Genomic DNA, 26,555 nt, shown 5'->3' with positions numbered 1-26,555 from the left:
TTTTTGTGCAATGTAATGAATTACACTGGATGAGTAACATTAGACTGGAAATCCTAGGAACCCAGAAGAAGGATGGGTCATTGGGGAGTTGTGTGACTTTTTTACTTTAACAACTAAGGATTCTTCCCCCTTTTGTTAAAAATGACATACATTCTATACAGTACAATTGAAACTAACATTATATACATGTATTGCATAAATGGGAGCAACAGGTCTTCTAGACATAGACTGCAAAATCAAACACAGTGGCTTTATTTGAAGGAGACTGGAATTTTATCCATTAAAACAAGACATGCTAGACTACTAAAACCTAATGGAAAGGTCACTGCTGGAATACACAAGCCAAAAAACAAAAGCCATTATGTTTTTTTTAATGGTACTAGCTATTACACATATTAATAAATATGCTACTACATTTTCTTTCCACCGCAAAGAATAAGAAATACATGGTTAATTCTCATTTCTTTTACGTCTGTATGGTACAGTATACAGAAAATGAAGAGAGAGAACGTATCAGGACCCTACCGTAAAATATCTAAAGAATCATATGAACATGATCTGTCCTCTGAGGCCAATTCTATCTGCCTCTTTACAATAGGCCAAGAAAATCTGTAATGTTATGTAGACTAAAAAAAAGCCCTCACTAGCTGTTCCACTAGCTGTAATTCAGCTCATGTGACTTAAACCTTTGTCAACTGTACTGTAAACTTCTGATAAAATTCAGAATGTTCATTAGTTGCCTTCAAGTCCTCTGTGCCAAACAAGATGACAAAGCCCAAAATAAGAATACAACCTGAAAAAGCTCCAGGCTGAAAAGATATTTGTCTTGCAATTGCAGAGAAATTGTTTATCACAGAACCTGTACTTCTAAGTTACCACAGCAATGAGGAAAAAGCCAGATATTTAGTCTCTTTCCAGATTCATTAGAAGCTTAAGGTATCGTGGTAGGTTTCTTTGAGAGTAGGCAGTTTGACACTGAACAATACATTTTTTTTATTTCAGGAGATTTGTCAATTTAGAGATTTTGTTTATAAACCATGAATCATTAAACTGCAAACCAAGAAAATGAATTCTTCCATTGCACAGTTTTCTACCAATACATGGAATGAAGTTATGAAGTTATCGGTTATTTATGAACTGTAAAAAAGGCAAGGTCTCTCTTGAGAAAGGACTATTAAATTTTCACAATAACAGCATGAAATAAAAAAAATGGTAACAGCAATATATTACAGGGTATTCTCTTTAGTGATCTTGTGCTGAACACTGGTTTTCTGATGCTGGTTACCTGAATGTTCTGTGCTCATATAGCAGAACAACACTAAGAAAATGGAAAAGGGTAAGAATACCTAACTCGCTTTAAGAAGCCACTTTTAAAGGCGCTACATAAAATAAAATACAGTTTATTATTAATTAAACGAACTGACAATATCTTTCCATAGCAGTTGCATTGTCCAAACAAACTGCTTTCCTTTACTTAGTGTTTTCTTTCATCCTCAACACAGATGAATGTCAAACATTAACTTTCACTGTCTTTGTCAAGATGTGAGGTCAGAATTGCAAGCTTCCTCTATTTTCTCCAGGCAGTACAGAGCACTTCTCAATTTAAGAAAAAAATAACGGCATTTGATTTCTGCCTGGAGAAAACAGATAAAGCCGACAGTTTGTGCCAATGTTATTTTTAATCCCCCAGTCAACCCCATCTGTTTGATATCTCCAATGTGTGCAGGTTATCATAAACACTGGAAACTGCTGATGCTGTAACTCCACGTTGCATCAAGAGAAACATCCATCCATACTCACCACTTCATCCAATTCACAATCACAGGGGAGTCAGAGTCTCTTGGCAAGCAATGGGCACAAAGCAGGGTATAACCTGTATCCATCTCAGGACACACACACAGACAGACATGCACATATTCATACCAGGACCAACACCCCAGGTCCAAAATTGAACCCAGAGCCCCAGTGGTAACAGGAAAAAATGCTAACCACTGCTCCACTGTGACCCCATCCAAAAGAGAAACAACAGAGTATATTTCCCCAAAAATTCCCTGGTCACCTACAGCAGCAGTCAACACATAATCTTCCATTTGTGAAAACCCATTTATTTGTTGGCTACTGTTATGTCAGCTGTATTAAAGCCATAATGGTAGTTAATATTTTGTTTTCTCTGGTGGGTAGTCAAGAGTGAGCTGTTGCTCGTGGATTCTATTTTGATTGTTGAAAGTTGTAAATAATATAAATACGGATAATATGAGACAAGGATTTTTACCCCCAAATCAAAATGTCCTAACTAGATTTAAAACATGAAGAAACGTCCAGGAAACCATGGTCACTTCCAATTTACAAAACATCTCTTTAACAACAAATTGGGAAAATCCTAGCAATACGAGATCAGACAGGTATGCTTGTGCAATATTTCTCAGGATGAAGAGAGGTGCATGATCAATGTTTTCACCACACATTGGCAAATGTAGCAGTGAAGTGTCTTATCAATCTTAAAACATGTACTCCGAACTTGAAAATTAAACTTCTTACACTCTCTTTAGAATTGATATTCTGCATGCTAGCTCAGAGGATAAACCATAATCCGAAGGATTAGCATTTGTATTTTCCTATTTGTCACAGTACACTGCAGATACTCTTAGTCGATGCTGCACTCCTGCCTTCTTCAGTGTTTATTGTGGAATTACAGACCATCAGCCACTCAAATCATATTAAACGGAGCTTAGCTTTTTGTAAAAACAAAGGCTGAAGGATACAAGCATTCAATCGTAATGGATACACAACAGGAGGACTGTGAAGGTTATAATGGCAAAAAAATAAAAAGCTGGCACGAGACAAGGCTGTAGGAAGAAGATTAAAAATATTCATCATTATTTTTAAGGCAGTGCTTACCCTTCAATGGTGTTTAACAGATTGCAGGGGTATCTTTATTAATTTATATTTCATATTATTTTCATTTTAAATGGCAAAGAAGACAAACTGGTTCTTTTATTCAAATGCTTATTCTTTCCCAATGCATGGGGCTATTTTAGATCTGTAAGAGTGTTGATGTTATTCAGAGATGTCAGATAAGCACAATAAAAATAATCAAGTCAATAACAGGCGATGCCAATAATGGGGCAGTGGTTGCAGTACTATCATTGCTGCCTCATCGCGCTAGGATTCTTGGTTCAATTCTAGACCTGGGGTGCAATCTGGAATTTGTTTGTTGTTTCCCTGTTTACGTTGGGGTCCCCTCTCTGTGCTCTGGTTTCCTCCCACAGACAAAAGACATGCTGGGAGGTTAATTGGCTTCTGGAAAAATTGGCTGTGGTGTGAGTGTGTCTGTGTCTGTGTCTGCCCTGTGACGGAATGGTGTCCCATATAGGCTGTATCCCTCTTTGTGCCCGTTGTTTCCCCAAAATAGGCTCCAGCTCCCCCACAACCCTGTATTGGATAAAACGGTTAGAAAATGGACAAAGTGCTTTATCCAACAGAGTAATGCTCTATTACTGTACCGGATACTGTGGTACACTGTAATAACACTGTATGGGATACATTACCATGTTCAATGCTCTATCCAATAAATCATTTAATATGGTAAAAGAAACACAACTGGTGAATGAACGGCAAAATCACTGCACTGCCTCCATAAGATCTGAGGCGGAACGTGTCTGGCACTTTTTTTTTTCCTTTGCCAAGAAGGATTGCAGCAGCGCATACCTTTGGTGGCGAGTCTCTGAAGAGCTCTTGTGTGTCTTCGTCCAGCTGCTCCTGGTTCCAGGAGGCCATGCTGAGTGCAAGGTTGTGCTTCACGGCTCTCGGTGCTGCATCACACTCTGAACCGAAGGAGGCGGCAGTGTCCCGAGGGCTCATGCTCACCTGCGAGAAACAATCGACGAAATCAACATCCTTCATGGCAAACCTAAAACACACATTAATGTGGAACAATGTGTTCCTTCATTATATATATCTGTAATGATAATAACAATAATAATAATAACAATAATAATAATGATTACATTTATATAGTGTTTTTCTGGGCACTCCACTTAAAGCTCTTTACAAGTAATGGGAACTCCCATCCACCACCACTACCAATGTGCAGTCCCAACTGGATGATGCGACGGCAGCCATAGTGCACCAGTACACTCACCACACATCAGCTATCAGTTGCGAGGATAATCCATATCCATGAAGGGAGTTGATAGATGGGGATTATTAGGAGGCCATGATTGGTAAGGGCCAATAGGAAATTTGGTCAGGATGTCAGAGTAACACCCCTACTCTTTTCAAGAAACACCCTGGGATTTTTAATGACCACAGAGAGTCAGGACTAGGGTAAGTGCCTGCTATTGGCCCCACTTACACCTCTTCTAGCAGCAACCTTAGCTTTCCCAGGAGGTCTCTCATTCAGGCACTGACCAGGCTCACACCTGCTGAGCTTCAATGTGCTGCCAGTAGTGAGTTGCAGGGTGACATGGCTGCTGGCCACAGATTATAAATGTTCCTTGTTGACCAGTTCTGTCACATTATATTCTTCTTCTTTTTTCCTAATTTTAGACATTTGTTAGAAGTTGTGTATAGGCCTTAAGAAATTAAGGCCCATCTCACACTTTTTCAACAGAGAATAAAACCTAATGTAATGTTGTATGTAATAACAAAACTTTTTTTTTATTTGTACTGAAGTCTTCTGTCAAGCAAATAAGAAAGTGAGACGGGGTTTATACATTGGACAATTTTAAATTAAGAAAAACACCTCATACTGCATTATAAAACGAGATTTCATTCTAAAAAGTACTGCTTTAGTATTACTAGAGATTACCTCAACTTCAGGCATGGGAATTTCACTAAGCAGCTCATCCTCAATCTCCAAGTCATCCATCTTCACTGAAGTCTCAGAAGAATGGGGTCGTGATGTGTTTTTCTTTACAGGCTTCTCCTAAATGAGAACTGGCATTTAAACTACTGCATTTACACTGGAAGTGTTCGTCACTCAAGACAAGACTTCCCCCTGCCCATCTTAACTTGCAAAAATGGCACCGTCTACCAACACCCTCAAAAGTACTGACCCATCTGGCCTCTGGGTCTAAACGTATGGCCATCAGAAAAGAAATTTAAATTCTGAAGTAAGAATAAAAGATGCAGTAAGAGTAATATGCTGTTACTTTCATCAGGTTTTCTGAGCACAGCTAAATTATAAATTGTTACTTACTAACATCATATCAGAAGTGGGTCGTTCATATTGATGTGGTTCAGATTCAGTAGGTGCCTGAGATGTATCCCTGTCAATCTGATATCTTTGCTTACAACGGATGCCCACACTCCCTGGAAACAACACTCCTTGTGCCTAGCAGTCTGATCCATGTAAGTTTTTATTTTCTGCAGCTTCCTCATGAGCTAAAAACAGATCCTGCTACAGTATATTTCCCAATTATCCATACTGAGGAAATATTTTAAATGATAGACATGAACTTAAAATACCAATGAGTAGTCCAATTAATTTTATCTTTAATGTATCCATGTGACAAAACACAATGACAAAATGTAATAGTCACAATAAGCAGAAGGAAGGGACATTCAAGGCATGAAATTTAAGAAGATACCTGTAACTGAAACACAGCTACAGTAAATGGAAATAGTAAACTAGTCCTTTTAAAAAAAATCAAGAAACACACAAAGTGTCAATTTTGCAATGTACTTATAAATGCAGAGTGACTTCCTAAGGGGATTTTAAAGTGTTTTGGTGTTAGAGATCCTTGGGCTGAAGCAATCTCATTTCCAAAGAAACATACTATCTTAACCATCATTGTGTGTATTTCCATCCGTTAAACCCTGGTTCACATGGTAGTCCTCATTCGCCCCTAGACTGAGCCATATTGGGGGACGTAACATGATCTTCAGAAACTTTTGTTACACAGAGTTATGTGGGAGTCTAAAACTAGCTATCTAAACATGATGTTGAAGGTTACACCTTGGCTTGGTGTGTGAGTGAATGTGCGTGCCCTGCAGTGGACAGACATTCTGTCCAGAACGTGTCCTGCCTTGCTAGCTCATCGCGACCCTATATTGGACTATAGATAGATAAATAGGTGGATGTTTCTCCACTGTGGTGTAGTGAGTTCTGCACAGTGTGCTTCTGCAAAGCACAGTAAATAGATTTCCAGAGGTATGTTAATTAGACTATATGTAAATGACCTATTATGTTCAGAGTCTCTGCATGTTGCTAACTTTAACTTAAGAATGAAGTAAAAAAAAATCCAATTAGAAAAGTGAAGGAGAAGGTGAAGGAAGACAAGGAGAACATTCATTTTGCAAATGACAGGAGGTCACTCAACCCATGCAGCTCATTTGGTTTTCACTAGCTAATTGATTCCATCGAGTGAGTTCTTGAGAGACAGTAACTACTTTGGAAAAAAATTGATACCTTGTTTTTAAAAATATCTGAATAAGAAGATGCCTGTCCATTTTATAAACGTATTCATGAAAACTTGAAACTAGGGAATGGTGATATTATGTAATATGTGATCAATGCGTTGTTAGGTACTACTGTTTAAAATAAAATATGAATTAAATATGCAACTACCAGACATTAGAACTAAAATGACATGATCAGGACATTAAGCTGAGGTTGGATGTAATTAGCAGCTCTTTGCATTTAAAGACAAAATACTGAAGCATTTGCAGATTTGTGTTGCCAAGGAGTAATTTGTGGTAAAAGTGCTTTCTTTAATGGAACTCTGCTGCCCTCTGCTGTTTGTATATCTTAAGCACTTTTCCTAATGTGGAAAAGCAGTTTTTGTCATTTTCTTGAAGGGTTGTATGCAGTTTATTTGATGCATCTCTTAAACTGTTCTTTTATCTCCTTTAATCCCTTATATTTATACGATTTTCTAGTTTTATTAACATTCCTCAAATTCCATTCTCCATTTAGCCCTGCTTATATGTTTTTGTTAAAAAATGCTAAATTAGTATTACTTCCCTCACTCTTTCCCTCTGCTTCTGTCTAAAGTCTGTATCACAGGAAACAAGATGTCGGTGCGTTAGTAGGGGAGTGAAGAGGTTCACAAGGGACAGTGAGTCAAACACGCTGATGTACAATTGAACATTTTTCAGATCTTTTACTCTAAATATCTTGAATATTTTGTTAATGTATTGTCTAGGCGTTATTATTTTCACCATATAAATGGATGTGAAGAAATTAAATAGATAATTTTTTCTTTAAAATGTTTTATCACAAAGGATAAATCATTCCAGGGGTTAATACTTTCACTGATTCAAAAACATACTTCAATATTTATGTTTCACTTCAATCCCTCATAGGATCAGGGTTTTGAAATTGTTTGAAAAATTGTTTGAAAGTGCCCAAGCAAATAAATGAAACTGATTTCTAAATTTAAAGTGAATAAAAGACATTTTACATTAAACTATCACAACCGGGTGTATCCATCCTATCTAGCATGGCTACCAGACATTTCTGTTCATTTTGGTGCAGCTCTTGGGCTGTAATATACTGTAAGGGTTAGGGTTAGTCTACAAGGTTTGCTGTATAATATTAACCAAGGGTCTTCAACCCTGGCCTGGATTTCCCCAGTCCAGTCATTCTCACCCAAAAGCACTTTTTTAGAGACTATGAACAGGGTGTTTGTTATGTCGCGAGGTGTTTATTCCAATGTTCTTTAAATTACTCATGTTAAAAAATCAGATGCTTAATTGAACACAGTTAAATTGTTCCAATTTAGAAATTCAGGATTTATTAGCTGCCTTTGAAACATGCTGGATCAGGGCTCTCCAAGACCAGGGGTACCACAAAGTGGAGAGAATGGAGTGAAGAGGGCAGTTTATGAATGGATGTTCAACTGCTGTGTAAGGTATTATCCACAAGTAAGAGAGGTCACTCTGCGCTGAGACTGAAATTAATGTAAAACTCTCTAGTTGGATGAAATGGGTTGCCTGTACAACAACGGACCAGTGGGAACACAAACCTTTGTCTCTATCCACTCCAGTTGTTTGCTGCAGGGGGTGGGACTCGGTTTCAGTCCTTGTCCACAGTCTCCTTCCTTCTGCAGTAAGGCCACCGTCAGACTAATAAGGAAAGTGTCAATTTCCTCGGGGACCAAATTTCTGATGGCCTTAAAATTGCTGACATCTGAAACAAAACAAATATTATGGGTGGGGCGCACCCACTCACAATTATACAGAAGCTTATATGGTTAAATTGGCCTTTTGATAGATGAAAAGAGCATCATATAGGAATGCTATGTTTTTTTACATATTCATTGCAAATTACATGTAATGTGTTGCATGTACAAACAAACCCAAAGGAAGCATATTCCTATGAGCTATGAAAGTACATACACAACAGCTCTGAGATGGTGATGTTACAATTATCTTTCTAATCATTCCAAACTTAAACAAAATAATGCCATTTGCAGACATGATTCTGCTGTCACACAATTGCTTGAATGAATGCAGGAAACTGCTCGGCTTTAAAACCAGAACATGATGCACCCAAAGCAATGACACACCATACAACCTACAACCTGTAAACAGCCTTTTAAGTTTTGCTCATTTAGGCAAATTTCTTCACATATCACACACTCTATGAAAAACTAAGTAAGTATATTAAAAAACTGTAAATGCATGTGTGCACTTTGGGCACAAAATCTGATTTAGCTAAATTCAAGAGAAAGAGTGAATAGCATTAACTTTATTCAGATATAACACCGAATTGAAGAATAGATGACTGTTATCATGGCAATTAATTTAAGCATAGAAGGGACCACAGAAATACGATATGAACAACAAAATGTCCACTAATCGCATCGGCGTTCCCAAACATTTCTAATGCTGATGCCTTTCTTCTTTCAACTTCTTTGGGTTCACAAGAGAATCTTTGAAGTGTAATTACAACCTTAACTTCAGACCGAAAATAAATAAAAGATTCTTTTTAATCTAATGAATTAAATAAAATAAAGAAAGGATCTGAGCTGGCCTGTCCTGATATCCTGAAATGAATTCAAGTGCTTCCTGGTTGAAGTGAAGAGAAGACACAGGCAGAACATACAGATGCAGCCATTCAAAGTGCGCGGCACAGACACGTACCGGAGGTAATTGGCTACGGCCTCGCGCATCGTGACGCGCGATGACGCAAAATACCGCGGTACGTGATTGGTTGACCGACAGGGGCACTCGTGGTGCGTTGGTCTGTCGTAGAAAGATTTAAATGTCTTTACTGTGCCCGTTTTAGTATTGAATATTTATATGGAATTTTACCACTGAAGGGAAATCTTAGTAGCTGAGCATAAAAAGAATAGGAGCATACTGTAACGCGTGTGAAGGCCATAAACGATATTAATTTCGGAACATAAACATACAGTATATGGCTGGTCTCGGTACTTTAAAGAAAACATACACACCAGTATTCCATTTCTCCCTAAACATTTTAAGCATCGAAGTCTTTAACTAACGTGATACCGGAGTCAACAAGCATACTTTTAGAATTTGATTAAAAGGGAATATAATATGGAATCGCGTATGTAAAGAAATTAATAACGATATAATTATATTCATGTACCGCAACACAAGAATAGCACACGATGTACGATGTCTGTTGATAATGTTTGTAGGGCTTTTTCAACACTGCTCATGTGACCTTGCCGGTGGCGCTGTGGGTTAGGTTCCTGACTCCCACATCACACGTTGGGTGTTCGAATCCAGCTGGACCCAGATTTTTTTTTAACAAACATTTCTTTGAAAAAATAAAACGTTTCCGTGGGTCAGAGATTAAATAAAACTTCACTCGCACCAAACAAATTTATATTTCTAAATATCACAACATGATCGAATTTAAGTCATTTTAATAACAATAAATAGTCACCTATGCGTTACAATATAAACATTTATATTGATTTAAATCACGTTTAAATCGCCTTTATTTAAAACCCATAAATAAAGCTGATACTGTTTAGACTTTTAATTATTTAAAACTGTATTACAGCAGCACAATGCACAATGCAACGTAAATCGCTATCTTTGTCTTCTGCGTAATAATGTTCACCTCTCTGTCCAGCAAATTAACAATAGTAATAATAATGAACTTTATTGTATATGGCACCTTTAAAGGTGGCTCCTCAAAGCGCTTTACAGGATAAAAACAATAACAACAATACTGTTAGGCTGGGTAAACGATTTTTTTTTTAAAGAAATACAAAATGAGATATAATGATGTGTTCCGGCTTAGACATAACACGGGGGCGGCGTAGCGGTCGGCTCTGGCTTTCCCATCTATACCGATGCACTGCACTGCATAAAACTTCACTCGCACCAAACAAATTTATATTTCTAAATATCACAACATGATCGAATTTAAATCATTTTAATAGCAATGAATAGTCACCTATGCATTACAATATAAACATTTATATTGATTTAAATCGCGTTTTGATTTAAATCGCAAACGCGTGTTTAAACATATGTGTTTTTTGATTCACAAGCAGACAAATGCAACATAAATTGATATCTTTGTCTTCTAAGTATCTTAATAAACTTTCAGCATAGCTTTCTCCCCGTTTAGATTTATTTTTCTTGGGATCTTGGGATCAAATGTGGAAAGATTAGATTGTAATCGTTTTTATTTTTTAAATACATTTTAGAAAAGTGTAATCTATACTAAAAAGCTGTACACCACCTGCTATAAAGATACATATTGTAATACTTTCGGGTTCGGATAGGACGGACAAAAGAACTCAGACTTGCGGAGTTAAAGCAAGTTAAAGCCTTGATTTTATATATCACCTTTAAAAGTGGCATCTCAAAGCAATACAGTAGATGTAAAAACAGTTAAAAGGACCACAGATTACAAAGTAAATACCCAACACTGATTGTACCCATCTGTCATGCTAATAAATCACCTTGAATTGAATTGAATTGAGAGAGGGGGGGGGAGGGCGAGCGAGAGAGCACAGCCAGGACAGGCAAATAACATACACTCCACAGACATTCACAACAGCGACATATCATAAAACTTTTGCACATATTGTTAAATTATTACTTGTTTTTCAGGAAGTTAAAAAAACACTTGAATTACTTATCCAGTCTCTCGAAATAAAATTACTTTTCAAGCAATGCAACTAACGTCGGGCAACGTGTTTTTTTTAATCCAACATTGACAGCCACATCTTAAATCTTGTCAGTCAGCTCTTTTTTCTCTATTTGATTTGTGGCGATTCAAACAACTTGGGATAACAAGTGGTCTCAAAGTCACCGAGCTCACAGAGCTTCAACAACAGATGACAATTTCCTTAGTCCTTCCTTAGTCTTCCTGAAATTGTCAGATTATGAGTGAATAAAAGCATTTTATTAAAAACACGTTTGCGTTTGTTTGGGAGCTATATTATTTTTTTTTATATGTAAGATATAATGATGTGTTCCTGCTTACACATCACACGACTTTAAAAGCTAGAAAAACAGGTTTTGATTCACATTATCTGGCAAGCCTTGTTTTGTCAAAGGACAGCTCACTCTCTCTCGCTTGCCCTAAACAGACAATACACAGGGGGGAGGTGATATGTGAATATGATAATGTGAATTCCATCAAGTCAGGCACCTGTGAATTTGCAGTATTCCCAGAAAGAGCCGCATCCCATCCACTGTTCCTCCAGAAAGCTTATGCAGAAGTGAAGGAATTAAATATGGAATTAATATGGAATTTAATATGGAATTAAACCGGTTTCACAGGTATTTTCAAAGTAGAAGGGGGCGAGATTTCCAGCGAAAGACACCTCACCCCCCCCTCCAAAACCCAGTAAGTACAGTACTTACTAGTTAAGAAAGCTAGGTTTTAGCATAAATTATTAGTAATCAATAATATTAAATTTAGCACTGTAATAAATTGTGCTAATAATAAATTCTATTCTACTCTGAGAATGTAGGGGGAGGAAGAATGCCCGTGGTCTTTTCACTTACTGCAATATTATGGACACTCAATTGACTTTTAAAAAAAACATCTTTTTTTTGACAGCTGGTACAGCACCCCACCGCGCCCACACGCCAGCATTATATTCTCATGTATGGGTAGAATATGTTCATTGTCTTCCAATGAAAGAAGGGTTCCTTTCGCCGTAGTCAGGAGACATTTGAAGCTTGCCACGCCCGGACTGTTACACCAACGCATTACCATGTTAAAGCGATTTCATTGAGGAGCCCAGCTTTCTTAACTAGTAAGTACTGTACTTACTGGGTTTTGGAGGGGGGGAGGTGTCTTTCGCTGGAAATCTCGCCCCCTTCTACTTTGAAAATACCTGTGAAACCGGTTTAATTCGTCACAGCCAGCACTCCCGCAGAGAGGGGGGGTTGTACTTGCAGTGCATCGGTATAGATGGGAAAGCCAGAGCCGACCGCTATGCCGCCCCCGTGTTATGTCTAAGCCGGAACACATCATTATATCTCATTTTGTATTATTTAAAAAAAATAGTTTGCCCAGCCTAACAGTATTGTTGTTATTGTTTTTATCCTGTAAAGCGCTTTGAGGAGCCACCTTTAAAGGCGCCATATACAATAAAGTTCATTATTATTACTACTGTTAATTTGCTGGACAGAGAGGTGAACATTATTACGCAGAAGACAAAGATAGCGATTTACATTGCATTGTGCATTGTGCTGCTGTAATACAGTTTTAAATAATTAAAAGTCTAAACAGTATCAGCTTTATTTATGGGTTTTAAATAAAGGCGATTTAAACGCGATTTAAATCAATATAAATGTTTATATTGTAACACATAGGTGACTATTCATTGTTATTAAAATGACTTAAATTCGATCATGTTGTGATATTTAGAAATATAAATTTGTTTGGTGCGAGTGAAGTTTTATTTAATCTCTGACCCAGGGAAACGTTTTATTTTTTCAAAGAAATGTTTGTTAAAAAAAAAAGTCATGGCTCCAGCTGGATTCGAACACCCAACATGTGATGTGGGAGTCAGGAACCTAACCCACAGCGCCACCGGCAAGGTCACATGAGGAGTGTTGAAAAAGCCCTACAAACATTATCAACAGACATCGTACAGCATGTACTATTCTTGTGTTGCGGTACATGAATATAATTCTATTGTTATTAATTTCTTTAGATACGCGATTCCATATTATATTCCCTTTTAATCAAATTCTAAAAGTATGCTTGTTGACTCCGGTATCACGTTAGTTAAAGACTTCGATGCTTAAAATGTTTAGGGAGAAATGGAATACTGGTGTGTATGTTTTCTTTAAAGTACCGAGACCAGCCATATACTGTATGTTTATGTTCCGAAATTAATATCGTTTATGGCCTTCACACGCGGTACAGTATGCTCCTATTCTTTTTATGCTCAGCTACTAAGATTTCCCTTCGGTGGTAAAATTCATTATTAATACTATTAGTAATATCTTCGTTAGAGACTTTGATGGCGACAGAGCAAACATGAGAGGTTGAGCTTTATTAGCGCCACCTTGCGGAAATTCCGGATACTATTATTTTACTTGCGGTACAACGTGGTATTATGAGGTACTATACGAGAATTTACGGTAACTCACGGTAGACTGCGTGAAGCGCACCGCAAAATAATGCGGTATCGCCCGCTTGTTTTGAATGGCTGCATCTGTAAGAATGGTTACAAATGAGAAAAGGAGATTGGGACCGATTAGTAGCTAATTTATTCCAGCCGTTTCTTGAAAGAAGCCACGGTATTGGCATCAACAACATGTCTGGGTGGCTTGTTTCACACTTTCACGCCCCTTAAGCCTCAGAAAGTACCTGGCTACTGCTGTGGGCTGATTCCCGTGCAGCAAGTGAAAATGATCAACATTCAGCAAAATCTGCTTCATTCTCTCACTGGAAATAAAACTTTATTTCTATTATTGTTCTGAGTCATTTGAATGTACTGCTATTATTTTAGCAAAATTGTAAACTTCAGTATGTTAGGTTTAAGGAAATATCCAATGCACTGCATTACATATATATATACACTGTATTCTGTATTCTTTTTAGATACTAAGACCTCACTGGTGTCAGGGTACCTGAGTTGATGGGGGGATCTGTGATGATATTGGTGATAACCCTCCTGGTGTGAGCAGTGAGCCCAGCTCTGTCCATGTCCAGGGGGCATCCTGCCTTCACTGCCTGCAGGAGGTGGGAGCCCACCACAGCCAGCGGTAGACCCCTGCTGTTAGACACTTTTGTCTGCAAACGCAACACACCACTGCATCAGCACAGAGTGCTCAGGCACACGGGAATAAAGGTGAAAAAAACACAGTGCTGCAATAATTCACCTGCGGGAAGGCACCTTTCTTTTATGGGCAAAGGACCAATGCCGTGGTCATTCTTAAACATTACACCCATCCATAGACATAAAAACAAATCAAGCGTAAATGTGTGCACTGAGGGCTGTAGTCATTATTGTTAGTAAGAGCATAAGCTATTAGCACTGATCACTAGGAAAGGCGTCTAATGTGATCATTTAGTGAAAATGCCTTTTTAACGTGATGAGTCTAATCATGTGGTGCTCCCAGGCTCCAGTTCTAACTGATCCAGGCTTCCCCTGCCTGCACCGTAGTCCCATTCATCAAAGCGAGTAGGTGTGGTATTCCTAAAGGGAAGGAACCTGGCTTTTAGCCTGTGGTACACTCTTACTGCCACTTCGAAACCCAATTACACACTTGTTTTTTTAAAACGTTTCTCAAACCTAGATGAACTTCACTCAACCTGCACTGCTGTGATACAAACGGCTTACCAAGCTCATTTTCTCCTCCTGGAAAAGTCTGTATGTGATATCAACACTGTCAGACAGCGCAGCACACGCAGGCCGCACTCCTGAATTCACTCTTTCCGGACAAGAAGGAGTGCTGGATAACATGTTTACCTAGGAAGGAAAGAAACAAGGATTGAGTCTGATCACACAGGTTATAGATTTCCATGCAGAAACTCTTAATTTCATTGGCCTTTTTTATCAAATGCAGCATATAAAGTAACACAAAGTAGCCTGGGGGTTTTAACTGGCAGGAAAGCCTTCAAAGGACATGAAAAACAATCTGATCAACAAATGAACCCACTTCTGCACAATTCCAAAAAGCTGAATAACCCCATTCTTTAAAAAGATTTAGGTAATTGGTCTGCGACACAAATATAGGACGCACATCATATTCTTTCAAGCCTCTATTTTCAGTACCTGGAGGCCATTTGAACAGCAGAACTTGCTGACGATTTCCAGAAGCGGAGCCAGCATGCTGGACTTTGCTTCTGACACCCCATCGACCATCTTCAGATTTTCAACTGTAGTAGGCCTGAGGGAAAAGTCAAGACAGCCTTGCTTAAAATACAGTAAAATAGCATTTTTACAAAATGGATAGGCAGCCGAGTTCACTCCATAAAAAAAAAGATTTTCCAGAAAACCCGATATTGTATAGTTCACCCCTTGGATGACAGTAAAATATGCAAAGACATTATTTGGAAAACAAAGCATGTACAGTAGGTTTGTGTTTTTCCATCATTAACAAACAGGCAGCGACTATTTACTACATACAACTGTATACCTTATATGCATAATCACAGTAATAGATTTTCTACATTATTGTGGCACTAGAGGAGTAACAATAATGATAGGTCAAATAGTACGTCACACTCCAGGACCAGACAGAAAAACAAAGAGGAAGCAGCAAACAATTAAATGGTTTCTATGAGCAAAGGAACAAGTAAATGATTATTCCACGGTGAAAAGATTAGAAAAAAAACACAACGTTTCAGCTGTAGAGCCTTCTTCGAGTGTCGCTGTGAAGAGACGGAATTCTTGTTTACTGAGGAGAAGGGGAAAGTAGCCCAGGAGGAGGAAGAGGAATGACAAAGAGATCTAGAAGAAGATTTAAAGGAAGGCATAGTGGATGAAGTAGTTCAAGTAGATAGCTGTGTCAGCATGCGTAGGCTGCAAAGAAACAAGTAAAGGTTTATTCCATGCTGAAAAGAGAAGAAAAGGAACACAACATTTCGGCTGTGGAGCCTTCTTTGGGTGTGAGTCAACTATCTCCCCATCGGGGAATTGAACCAACTCCTTCTATGAGCAAATATTCCCTGTCCCGAGTGGTGGATCCAGTGTTGTATTCACTGATTATTTTGCTTGCCTCTTCACCTGCATCCAAACAATGTCATATGTAGTAGGAAACGGTAATAATGTAAAATGTATAGCTCATTTCTGGAATTCATGGGAAATCTGTTGATTACTGAGCAAGAGAGCATGTGTTCAGGTAAGCACTTGTGATTGAAAGGGGGAAGCCAGTGCCACAGAATGCCTATCAGTCAGTTTATTCCCCAGTCTCCTCAATCTGTCAGTTTCTCATCACTCAGAAACAAACTTCATGCAAATAGGAAATGGGGTAAATTCCTTCACAGAGCTTTGTTACCTCTGTTCCCTAAGAGTGGCAAACCACAGCCTCAAAAAAGTTTGGACTTCAAGCATTTTCTCATTTTCTTTTTAATAATGTTTTCCTGCACAACTGCTTCTTCACGTGCTTCAGATACATTTATAACGTACCGTATCTTTGCCATGTCGAGGAGTATCTTGTTAGTGGCCATTACAGCTGGAGGAATATCCTTCTCAGTGGCCAGCTTCTGTCGCCCCGCCACCAGCTTGCTATACAGCACTCCCTTCCAAACAGCAAGATAGTTCCCGTCGTTTAGTAACATGGCCCTTCAGACTCAAGGTTTGGTTCTTTGATTTATTTATAATACGTGCAGTTTATAATGTGTATTTACTTACTGTGGTGAAGTTTTTGACTCTACAGAAACTCTCAAGGGCGTTAAAATTTAAATAAGGCAGCATTTCAGTTAGATCTAAATTAATTTTACTTTCATGAGATCAGCAGAGGCAAAGTAGGAGACACTTAAATTGAGTTCTCTGTATTCGATTCAACATCACTCTAGAGTGAAACAGAAGATGAAAAATGTATGAACTCTCTGTGATAAGAAATGTTAGTTATTTTAACTAGCATAATTTTACAGGGAAAATCAGAAAATTAAAAACTGTGTTTTCAAGCTGCTGGGCCCTAGACCAACTGCCTTAAGCAGAACCTCAGACTTACAAAAGCAGCTAACCTGTTATGGTATCCACTAAGTGGGTCATAGAGTACTGTCATTCAGAGAATGATAACACTTCACCAGGACTTATCAAGTACTGTACATGCTCTAACATCATAATTAAAGTAGGTGTTCGCCAAAAAAAAAAAGGATTTAATTTTCATGACTGCTTTGCACTCTCTGCTACCCTCACCAGCATAAGCAGCTTTCAGATAGTGGAGGAATGAACTTTGCACTCCCTTTTTAATCTGGCTGCCTTCCTTTCCCACTCCCCTGCGGCATTCTTAGCCTTAAGAATGCTCCTATTTCTCACATGGGAATCAGGATCCTTGATTAGGAGCACAACCAGACAGGCGTTACAAAATTGGATCAGCTCAAAATAAGGTGGCATTGCTTTTCAAGCTAAGATGATTCAAACCCTATTGCTCTGTACAGATAACAATAACGCAGCCCATATGGATTACTATGACTTAAAAGGGACCTCTGAAATACAACAGTGGGCTCTTCTAGCATTACAGACTGTTTGGAACTCGGTGTTTCCCTGTGTCCTTTTCTGTATTTATTAAAGACACAGCCCTGCTTCTGATCACCTCCATTTCCATACACCGCTCTTTTGCTAATGCCCAGTGCTAAGCACCCTTTAATTAATCCCAACACTCTTAACTAATGTGAGATTTTAATATAAATGCAACAAAACTAAACTGATGGAGCAATATCTACAGCAACACTGTTAGCTACATTTGTTCTCCAACTCGGCTGAATACAATATCACTATAGACATCTGAAAAACATACATGCTGCATCTTGAATGACCTTCTAGCACCACTTAAACATGCTGTTAGTCTCCTCCTCCTTACCTGAAGTTCCAGATCTCGGGGGGAAACAGGAGGTGCGTGGGATGGCAAAGAGACATTACTAGGATGCTGGAGTGACAAGGAAGTCTGTGGCCTTAAGCAAAAAAAGCACACAAGATACAGCTGGACCTCTAACATATTAAAGAGAGAAGCACACATACTGTACAAGAATATTCAATTCAAAAGAACTGTATTTTTTTAGTAACCTCATTTAATAAGTATCTACATCTTACACTTCCGATTAATGTTACTGTTAAAAAATAAATGTTATAATGTTGCTCACTGACTCACTGGATATAACAGATAGGTCTACACTACATAGTTGTTTTTTCATTTGCAAAATGTACATAATTTTTTACTATTACCATATTTTTGTCTGGTATTTACCATATAATTGACTACAGTGTTGTTTAATACCTTGTAGTTGCAGAGCTTATAGTGCTGGGACATTTTCTGCTGTCAGCCGGAGAAAATCTGGAAGCTGGCGATTTCTGTGAGGGAAAAGAAACGTTTCACATAAGCTTCCAGAAGATCTTCTGCTTTCAGCTAAAATCTTGTCTCTTATACAACAGTTCTGAAGTTTTTGATGTCATAACTCAGGACAGAGATGAGTGGTGACTGTGGCCATGTTCACCTGTAGTGCCACTGTTGGCTGCCCGGCTGATGACACAGAGGTGGTAGGTGAAGACATCTGATGTGACCTGTGACCATAAAGGACACCATTCCATCATCATAGCAGTACAAGTCACAACAATACATTTAAAAACCAATATTTTAACAGTGCAACTGTATTTAGTTCTGGATCCTCAGGAAATCTGCATAGCTATTGGAAAATGTTCTTCTACTGTTTGCTATAAAAGAGTCGGATACACCTTCTGTAACAGTAACAAAGGATTAAAAAATAATGCTCTCACATTATTAATGTTGGTTAGAGAATTTCACTTTTCTAAAAAGGGAGAACAGGAGAGATACACAGGCATAGTAAGTGTTGAGAGCGAATACACAGTGCATAAAATTCAACAAGAGATGGCAGATTGCTCTGTCTGGGAAGCATAAAACATCTATGACAGAGCCAGTTTTACATTTGTCTGGAAACCAGCTGCCTGACTGTGAAAAGATTTCCCTTGTGGATTTTTTCTTCAACATTTTAAGTGTACGATTTAAAGGTGGTTTTTAATTAAACAGTTCTAATTAAAACTTCTCACTCTAGCTTATTAAATATTTTGAGAATTTGTTCAACCTACTGAAAATGCACAAAGAGAAGTTCTGCTTGGCCACCCTTTAAGCATGGGCAGTATATGTGAGTGAAGAAGGAAATCATTTACTTTGGCACATTAACGATCCTGGCGTACAGATCGCTGTTTGGCGGAAGCAGAAGAGTTTGTTGCGTCCCACTATTGGCCTTGCTGAGCCATGTCTTGCCCTGCAGGTAACAACAACACCATACAGTATATATATTTGCAGGTAAAAGAAATGCCACATTCAGGTCTGAAGGATTTAGCCAAATACTTTAAACAGATCGAAATCATCTTGGATCAAAGAACTGATATACTTTAAATAAGAAGTTGAAACTCTGTTAAAATACAAACATTACAAAGTTTGACTTGTACAGTATATGGCCTCCCTAAGCATGAACACAACCCTGGGAATGCTGATGCACAGACCTGATCACCCACTGGACAGACTGCTGTGGAAGGTTACATCACTCTTCCTGTGCAGCTGGCAGCCGTCAAAGGCATTGGTGAGATGGCCCCACAGACTAATGGTCAAGAGAAGTTGTACAATTGGAATTCCAGCACTGTGTGGTCTTGCTTTGTGCCCCATGGCTAAACAGACACTCACAGAATGGTTTGCAGAAACTGAAAAACTGTTGGCTCAAGGACTTTGGTACAGGTTGAATGCTTGCTGCTCAGTGGTACACTACAAGGTGCTCTTGCGGGAATTAACCTCTTTAAATATGTTATACCTTCACCAGCCCACCTGGTTGACTTGAAAATATCTGACTGTCAGTATAATTCTCACATCTGTCAAGGGCAAAATGTCATTCTTTGGCAAACAAAGCAATCCAATAGTTTTTCCTGTCGCCACCTCATACTGTACGCCCTCTGTCCCACAGAAGACAGCAATTTCATTTATCAGCTGTCAATGTTACTTCTGAATGACCTCTGACTAAGCAGATCATTTTCATGCAAATATTTTTTATTTATTTTATTATAATTAATTTATAATAGTCAATCAACAATTCCACCTATTTATAGAGTTAAATGATATTGTAAAGCTGCACAAAATATTTATTTCTTAAAATCATTAATTATTAAAGTTACTTGTCACCCATATATTATTAGGCACTTGACCTACAGTATGTAATCAAGTAATGTGTAGAAGCTGGTATTAACTTTAATATATGTCATACATCATCATGGTATTACTTCAAATGAAAAAACATGTAAAAAAAGCACTTTCTCTGGACCAGACTGCTGTTTGTTGAAGCCGAACATCTCATCATCTCAGTAACGTCTTTCCCAAACTAGCTGCATTCAAATATGCCAATAACAACCAGGTGATCATCACTACTCAGGAGAACGTGGTCATATCCATCATGGTTTTTGCTAACTATATAATTAACACAGGTTGTCATAATTCAGTTTGTTGTTGTCAGTTTGGAAAAAAACATTTGATCTGACCCTTAAAACATAGTAACATTTTTTGTCCATTTAAAGTGTCAATATCAAATATTTTAAAGGGGAAACATGAAAAGAACAGTGAATCCATTTCTGTTACCATTTCTATTTCTGAACCTCAAAACTGTTGCATTTCTATTGTTTGTCAGTATGTTTCCAAAGGAAATTGATACTTGATTCTCTATAGATAACAATTTAAATTTTTGAGACACATTTTAATAAAGAAATAGAAAATAGAAGGCTGCTACTTCTATTTTCATCTAGATGTGCATAATAGAGATTGAATTTATGCTTCCTTTTTTCATCATTTTTTAAAAACAGGAATAGAAAATGATAATAAAAACTCTAACTGTGAATCCTGCTGCACTGATGGATGGATTGATGTGACTCTTGCTGTCAACACTAATATCTCACATCTCACTGCTGTACTGCCTGGTGAAGGATGTCCTTAACTGAAGTCTTTAATTTACACCCTCGAGCTCACATATAAGATTACCTGAAAGCTTACTTTTTTATTTTACACCTGCAAAAACCTAACCACTAACAGCTAACAGCTTTTTTTGGCAACAAATTGCATTCCGCAAGTGTGCTGGGGTTGTTTTTTTCTTTGTCTTTCAATAGGACGTTTTAACTTTGTAAGAACGGCCACCACGGGATAAATCTCTTGCAAATTAGTTCATTTCAAAATGTTCATTTCGGATTTAATCATTTCCCTTTTGTATTAAAGGACCAGAAAGCAAGGACTTGTGAGTCGCTTTGCCAGTAATAGCACTTGCTCCAGGTGCAGGTTCAGCTCTGTACAGGAGGGACCCCAAAAGGGGCGAACACCTCCCTCTGACATGTCTCCTTACCCACCTTCACCACAATTTCTAACTGAGGCCAATCCCCCAAACCCAAACCTGAAAAGGCCTCCTCAAAAGCTTAAAAGATATAACAGGTCAACCAATGCAAGCCAAAAGCCAGTAAGAGTGGCCCTCCCCTAACTGGAAACACAATGATGGAGATTTTGCAAATAACCAAAAAAAAAAGTAGAAATTGGCTGGGACTACCCTAGCTTGACAGCCCAGATGTCACAAATTTGTACTAGGGTCATGTCAGGGTCATAGCCAAGTGTGAACTGGTCTCTCTGTGGTGTGCAATTGGATGAATGGGGTTAGGACTGGGAACGGACTCTGGGTTAGGACAGGGAATGGACACTGGAGTAAGTTTGGGAACAGAAGGCTCTCTCAGCTGTCCAGCATACGGTGGCCCTGTGACTTTTCAATGCTTGGAGGCCTGCAGTGATGTCCAGGAGACAAGTCACTCCTCCAGGCAGCCCTCTGTCTTCATTCTGTCAGGAGTTGCTTTGATCTTACTGCTTTTACTTCCACAGAGAAAATATAGGACTTGGCAGTTTTTTATAATTATTATATATTGCTACATAAGGGTATAGCACTGCCATTTACCTTCTTTCTACCCATCAGTTTAAATCAAGGTAAACTCTCAAACAGCAGCAGAAATAAGAAAAAAAAACACAGAAGGACATTTGGATCAACAGTAGCATTAGCAAGTGGCAAATCCAAAAGAAAAAAATATGTTGAATAATGGTGATACATTGCTTGTAGTGATTAGGTGCCAAGTTACTTAAAATGCAGAACAAAATGTAATAAAAGGTCAAATGAAAACAAATTAACTGACAATCATGGCATGCTTAAATCTGGTAATCATGTAAAAATTGCCTTTTTACTGTTTAAATGGCCTGCAGGTCTGTTTTAATTGCAGAGCTAACAGGGTGCTACAGTACATTTTCATGAAAATTGTTGTTTTTTTCATGATTTCTTTTAACTCAAAAAATGCAGCTTCTTGACTAAATGTATATGATTTACAACTGCATAATCTGAATGTACTTTTTTCTTCTGCATTTCCAGAACTTGAACACATCTTTATGTGGTTGTAAAAGGTTTTGTACTACGCAAATGTTATGGGGAAAAAGCACCAATGGCTTACATTATCTAGACAGCAAGTGAATTTAATGTCACAATGGTGGAGCTTGAGAATGGGAAAGAACTACAGTTGAGTCTATTTCTTCTCCCCAGCTAGGAAAGAAGAGGAGTTTGTAATTAGCGAAGCATACCTTCGGAGTGAGACTACAGATGGTGGCGAACCTGTTCTGACCAGAGTCTTCCTTCATGTACTGCTCGGAGATGAGCTGTCTGGCCAGGGCTTTCCACCAGGTATCCGGAATGTTTTTCCCAGAGCCAAACAGGCAATGCTTGCGGAATCGGTCTGGTAACCGCTGGGAATGCTGATGCATAACAGCCACAAGATGCATTTTAAACACATGTGATGAGTTGGTAATGCAACCATTATGCTATTGGCAGATGCTCTTTTCTCTGGGACACAGCTGCCAAGCCAATGTTTCAGTATGGTGAACAGGACTCACTGTGGCACCAGAGATACCATACTTAGGTACAACATTAAATTGAAATCCTGAACGCTTGGTTATTAAAGATCCCCCAACAGCGTTTATAAGAGGAGGAGTGTTAATCCTGGTGTCCTGCCTAAATTCCAGTCTGTGCTTGGCATAATCAAGCCGGCATAAAAGATTCCCTTTAATTCCAAATTCTCACTTCTCTGCCTGATCTGCTGTGTACTGGGGCTGCAGATGCATAATGAATGCCACACATCATCCATTATATACTGTAAATACACTTAATTACTAATTAAAAATTAATGCTTTTAGCAAAACTGCTTGCTGGGCAATAGTGGGAATAAAAAAATAAATAAACATGAAGTTTATACATTAATTTATACATTCTATTAGATTCTTGTACAGAGATATACTGTAAGAGATATATGAAGCAAATCAGTACTCAGCAGGGGAAGGAGCACTGATGAGGAAACAATACAAGATCATAAGAAATTGAAAATAAATTATCATTCAAGTTTAAGGAGGCTACTACACATTTTCAAGTATAATGGGTTTGTTGCACACTACTCAAAATCAAGGCTATCTACTATTTATTTATCTCTATCCCTTAAAAAACAGCTTTGTGTCGACACAGTACGTCGCAGGTGCAAGCAAGTAGATTGAAAGCACTGTCTGCTTCCGGGGATAAGTTAAAGGAATCAAAGCTTTGAAATATGGATGAAAGCAGCATTATGGAGAGGCAATGTCTAAGTGTCTTGCTCTGTGATTCTACACGGGAAATGCTGCAGGAAGTACTCACAGATCCACGGAGGAAAAGGATGGGAACAGAGGTGCCAAACTTTCCTCCCAGAGCACTGACGGCACCCATCAGCTGATGGGCTTCCTTCCCAAAGTCCTGTAGGCTGGGCTCCCTGTCTTCTACATCAGAGCTATTAACTGACCTGAAAGACACCCCTGCAGAGTGATCCTAATTTCCTCCTTCAATCGAAAACTCAAAGCCGAGCTGGGTGGCACTAGACTGGAACTAAAATACAACATTTTGAAATACAATACAATACATACAACTGTACACCAATATCAGATTGAGACAATATGATTAAAGAGGAAGTGCTTAGATTTAAGGTATCTTTGATGTTCAAAGACAAATGACTCTTCAATGAATTAGCTCTGGATTACAAAGGATGCAACAGGGCACCAGCTTAGTACTCACCCTGATCTGCAGTTGTCACAACATTTGCTTGTCCCCATGATGCCAGAGGTGACCTTTCGTAGCTGTCTATCCTCGAAGTGGGACAGGATTAGTCTACATGAAAGATTTTCGAGTATGAACGCAGATGAGAATAGTACACACAGTAACACTTTTTAAAACTCAACAATTCAAACTTTTTGCAGGGAGAACTAATAAGACTATAATTGTGAATTTATACGAGGAATAGCTCCCTGTATAAAAGTTCTGATTCATTTCAGGTTCCACAAGCTGGAGGAATGAATGCATACAGTATCTGTATGATGAGCAGATGTGATTCTACTCAAAATAAGTTTTCATACTTGAAATGTACAGTATAATGACTTATAGTAGAGCATGTAAAGAAGTGAATGCTACTGAAGGAATATTTTTCTATTTTTCTATATCTTTTGTATAACATAACTGTAATCTGAACATTGGTAACCTTATGCCTTTATCTTCATGCTATAACTATCTAGAACTATAACTAGACCCATTGATGACTTTGTACCTACAAAGCGTTCCTTATGCTGAACAATTTTTGTTACAAACATGTCTTTGTGATTCTAATATAAATAATATGCAGACTGCTGATAACTACAAATAGTTCAAGAAACTAAGAAACTATAAGTGTCTGACAGGAGACAGGGGACAGAAGAAGTCACTCCAACTGCCACTTCAATCGTAGTTTGGAGAAATTTATTGAGATGAGGAAGTAGGTATTGAACTGCGTTTGTTGCTAGATATTTTCATACCTGGCTATAAAGGAAACCCAGGTAGGACACAGCTAGAACGGGTTTAAAAAATCCTGCACAATGCTTTGCTTCAGTACTGAAATAAAGACCTCTAGGCTTTTATCAATCTCCTTTTATCAGTTCTCCCTTTTGAATGTTTTCACTAACAGTGATTTTTTTTTCTCATTACACAATCTATGTTTGACTTTCAGAATTACTCAACTCTATCTTGACAAAGACTAAAAAGTGACTTATCACAAAACTCTCCAAATGGACTTACTTCCTTCTACATTTGCAGGAGTTAAGATACTGCTCCATTTTCGCCATCATTTTTAGCTTATATCCACGAAACTTTTCACTTTTTACACTGCTCAGGAGATGCCTGTGGAGGAAATATACTGTACACTGTATTGACTACCAGAAGGTAATTCCAGAAAGGTTAGAAAACAACAAAACATAATTAAAAACAAAACTTTCAAAAGCTCTGTATTGTATGTAAGGATCAGAATCCAACAGACAGGACAAAAACCAAACAGTCACACCAAAATACTATCAGGATGATTTCTTAATTCCCGGATGTTAATGTTTTGATTTCTTTAAAACCCATTGAACGAAAGCTCCCAGGGATTTCATAGCACTTTACATTACAAAGACCTCCATTATTGACATTCACTGGCTTGTATACAAGAAAAGTACCTATTTAAAACCATGTCTGAAGAGCCCCACACTACATGACAGGTACTGGGCAACCCATCTCTTCCTGCTCGCCCAATTTCCTGGTAATAAGACTCCATCTCTTTTGGTGCTCCATAGTGGATGACCTTGCGGATGTCAGGCTTGTTTATTCCCATTCCAAAAGCAATGGTGGCAACAACACACTGAAAACCACACGAAAGATCAAAGTTAAGACTTACAAGGATCTCTTTTTGCAGGTCCATTTCTTGTTTCAGTCACAAAACTCCACATATCCAGATCTTTGATTACACAAATAATGCTGACCCAGTTAGAATGCAAATTACAAATCATAAACTTGTGCTCATAAAAAGAGGTTCTGAGAAAGACACAAAATCAATTCCCAGAAGAAAAGGGTTACTCATTCTCAATGTTTATTCATGAGGACAACAAATCCAGCTACAGTAGATGTTGCACAGGAAAGATTCCACCTACCTGGATCTCATCTCTCACAAACTTGTGGTGTGTCTCCCTCCTACTCTTGACTCCCATACCAGCGTGATAAGCTCCACAAGTAACGCCCAGTTTTGTTAGTTCAGCTGAAACCGTTTCAGTTAATTTTCTTGAAGGGCAGTAGACAATGGTAGAGCCTTCAAATTCATGATCCAATCTAACAGGAAAAAAATTAAACTGCTTCAAAAACAGGTTTTTAACAAACATATTAACAAACCCATTCCACAGTCTTCCCCATATGGCTTTCCTTAATTCTGCAGTATTCCATCCAAAGACAACTTCAAATCGGACATAAAACACTCTTTGCATAACACCTGAGAACACACGCAGTGTGTAATAATACTAAACTGTATTACCATAATAATGAAAATTAGCTTGCCGGA

General features: G+C 38.2%; 1 protein-coding gene across 2 annotated transcripts in view; it reads right to left on the bottom strand.

The window, feature by feature from the left end:
• Positions 1 to 26,555, bottom strand: part of wrn (WRN RecQ like helicase) — a 54,723-nt gene that overhangs the window by 6,810 nt on the left and 21,358 nt on the right. For both annotated transcript variants that reach the window (XM_088910026.1, XM_088910028.1), the window contains exons 20-36: positions 26,155 to 26,329; positions 25,684 to 25,865; positions 25,268 to 25,369; positions 24,239 to 24,331; positions 23,828 to 23,969; positions 22,732 to 22,902; positions 19,263 to 19,360; positions 18,572 to 18,638; positions 18,355 to 18,428; positions 17,941 to 18,031; positions 16,542 to 16,654; positions 15,186 to 15,300; positions 14,751 to 14,879; positions 14,038 to 14,200; positions 7,971 to 8,134; positions 4,811 to 4,927; positions 3,709 to 3,867 (exon numbers count right to left, since the gene is read on the bottom strand). In XM_088910026.1, the coding sequence (XP_088766152.1) occupies positions 3,709 to 3,867; positions 4,811 to 4,927; positions 7,971 to 8,134; positions 14,038 to 14,200; positions 14,751 to 14,879; positions 15,186 to 15,300; positions 16,542 to 16,654; positions 17,941 to 18,031; positions 18,355 to 18,428; positions 18,572 to 18,638; positions 19,263 to 19,360; positions 22,732 to 22,902; positions 23,828 to 23,969; positions 24,239 to 24,331; positions 25,268 to 25,369; positions 25,684 to 25,865; positions 26,155 to 26,329 (2,155 nt within the window). The remainder of the gene's footprint in view (positions 1 to 3,708; positions 3,868 to 4,810; positions 4,928 to 7,970; positions 8,135 to 14,037; positions 14,201 to 14,750; positions 14,880 to 15,185; positions 15,301 to 16,541; positions 16,655 to 17,940; positions 18,032 to 18,354; positions 18,429 to 18,571; positions 18,639 to 19,262; positions 19,361 to 22,731; positions 22,903 to 23,827; positions 23,970 to 24,238; positions 24,332 to 25,267; positions 25,370 to 25,683; positions 25,866 to 26,154; positions 26,330 to 26,555) is intronic.

The sequence above is a fragment of the Atractosteus spatula genome, chromosome 3 (assembly GCF_055471065.1).
Source record: "Atractosteus spatula isolate fAtrSpa1 chromosome 3, fAtrSpa1.hap1, whole genome shotgun sequence".
Lineage (NCBI taxonomy): Eukaryota > Metazoa > Chordata > Actinopteri > Semionotiformes > Lepisosteidae > Atractosteus > Atractosteus spatula.
This window is presented reverse-complemented; position numbering and strand designations above follow the sequence as displayed.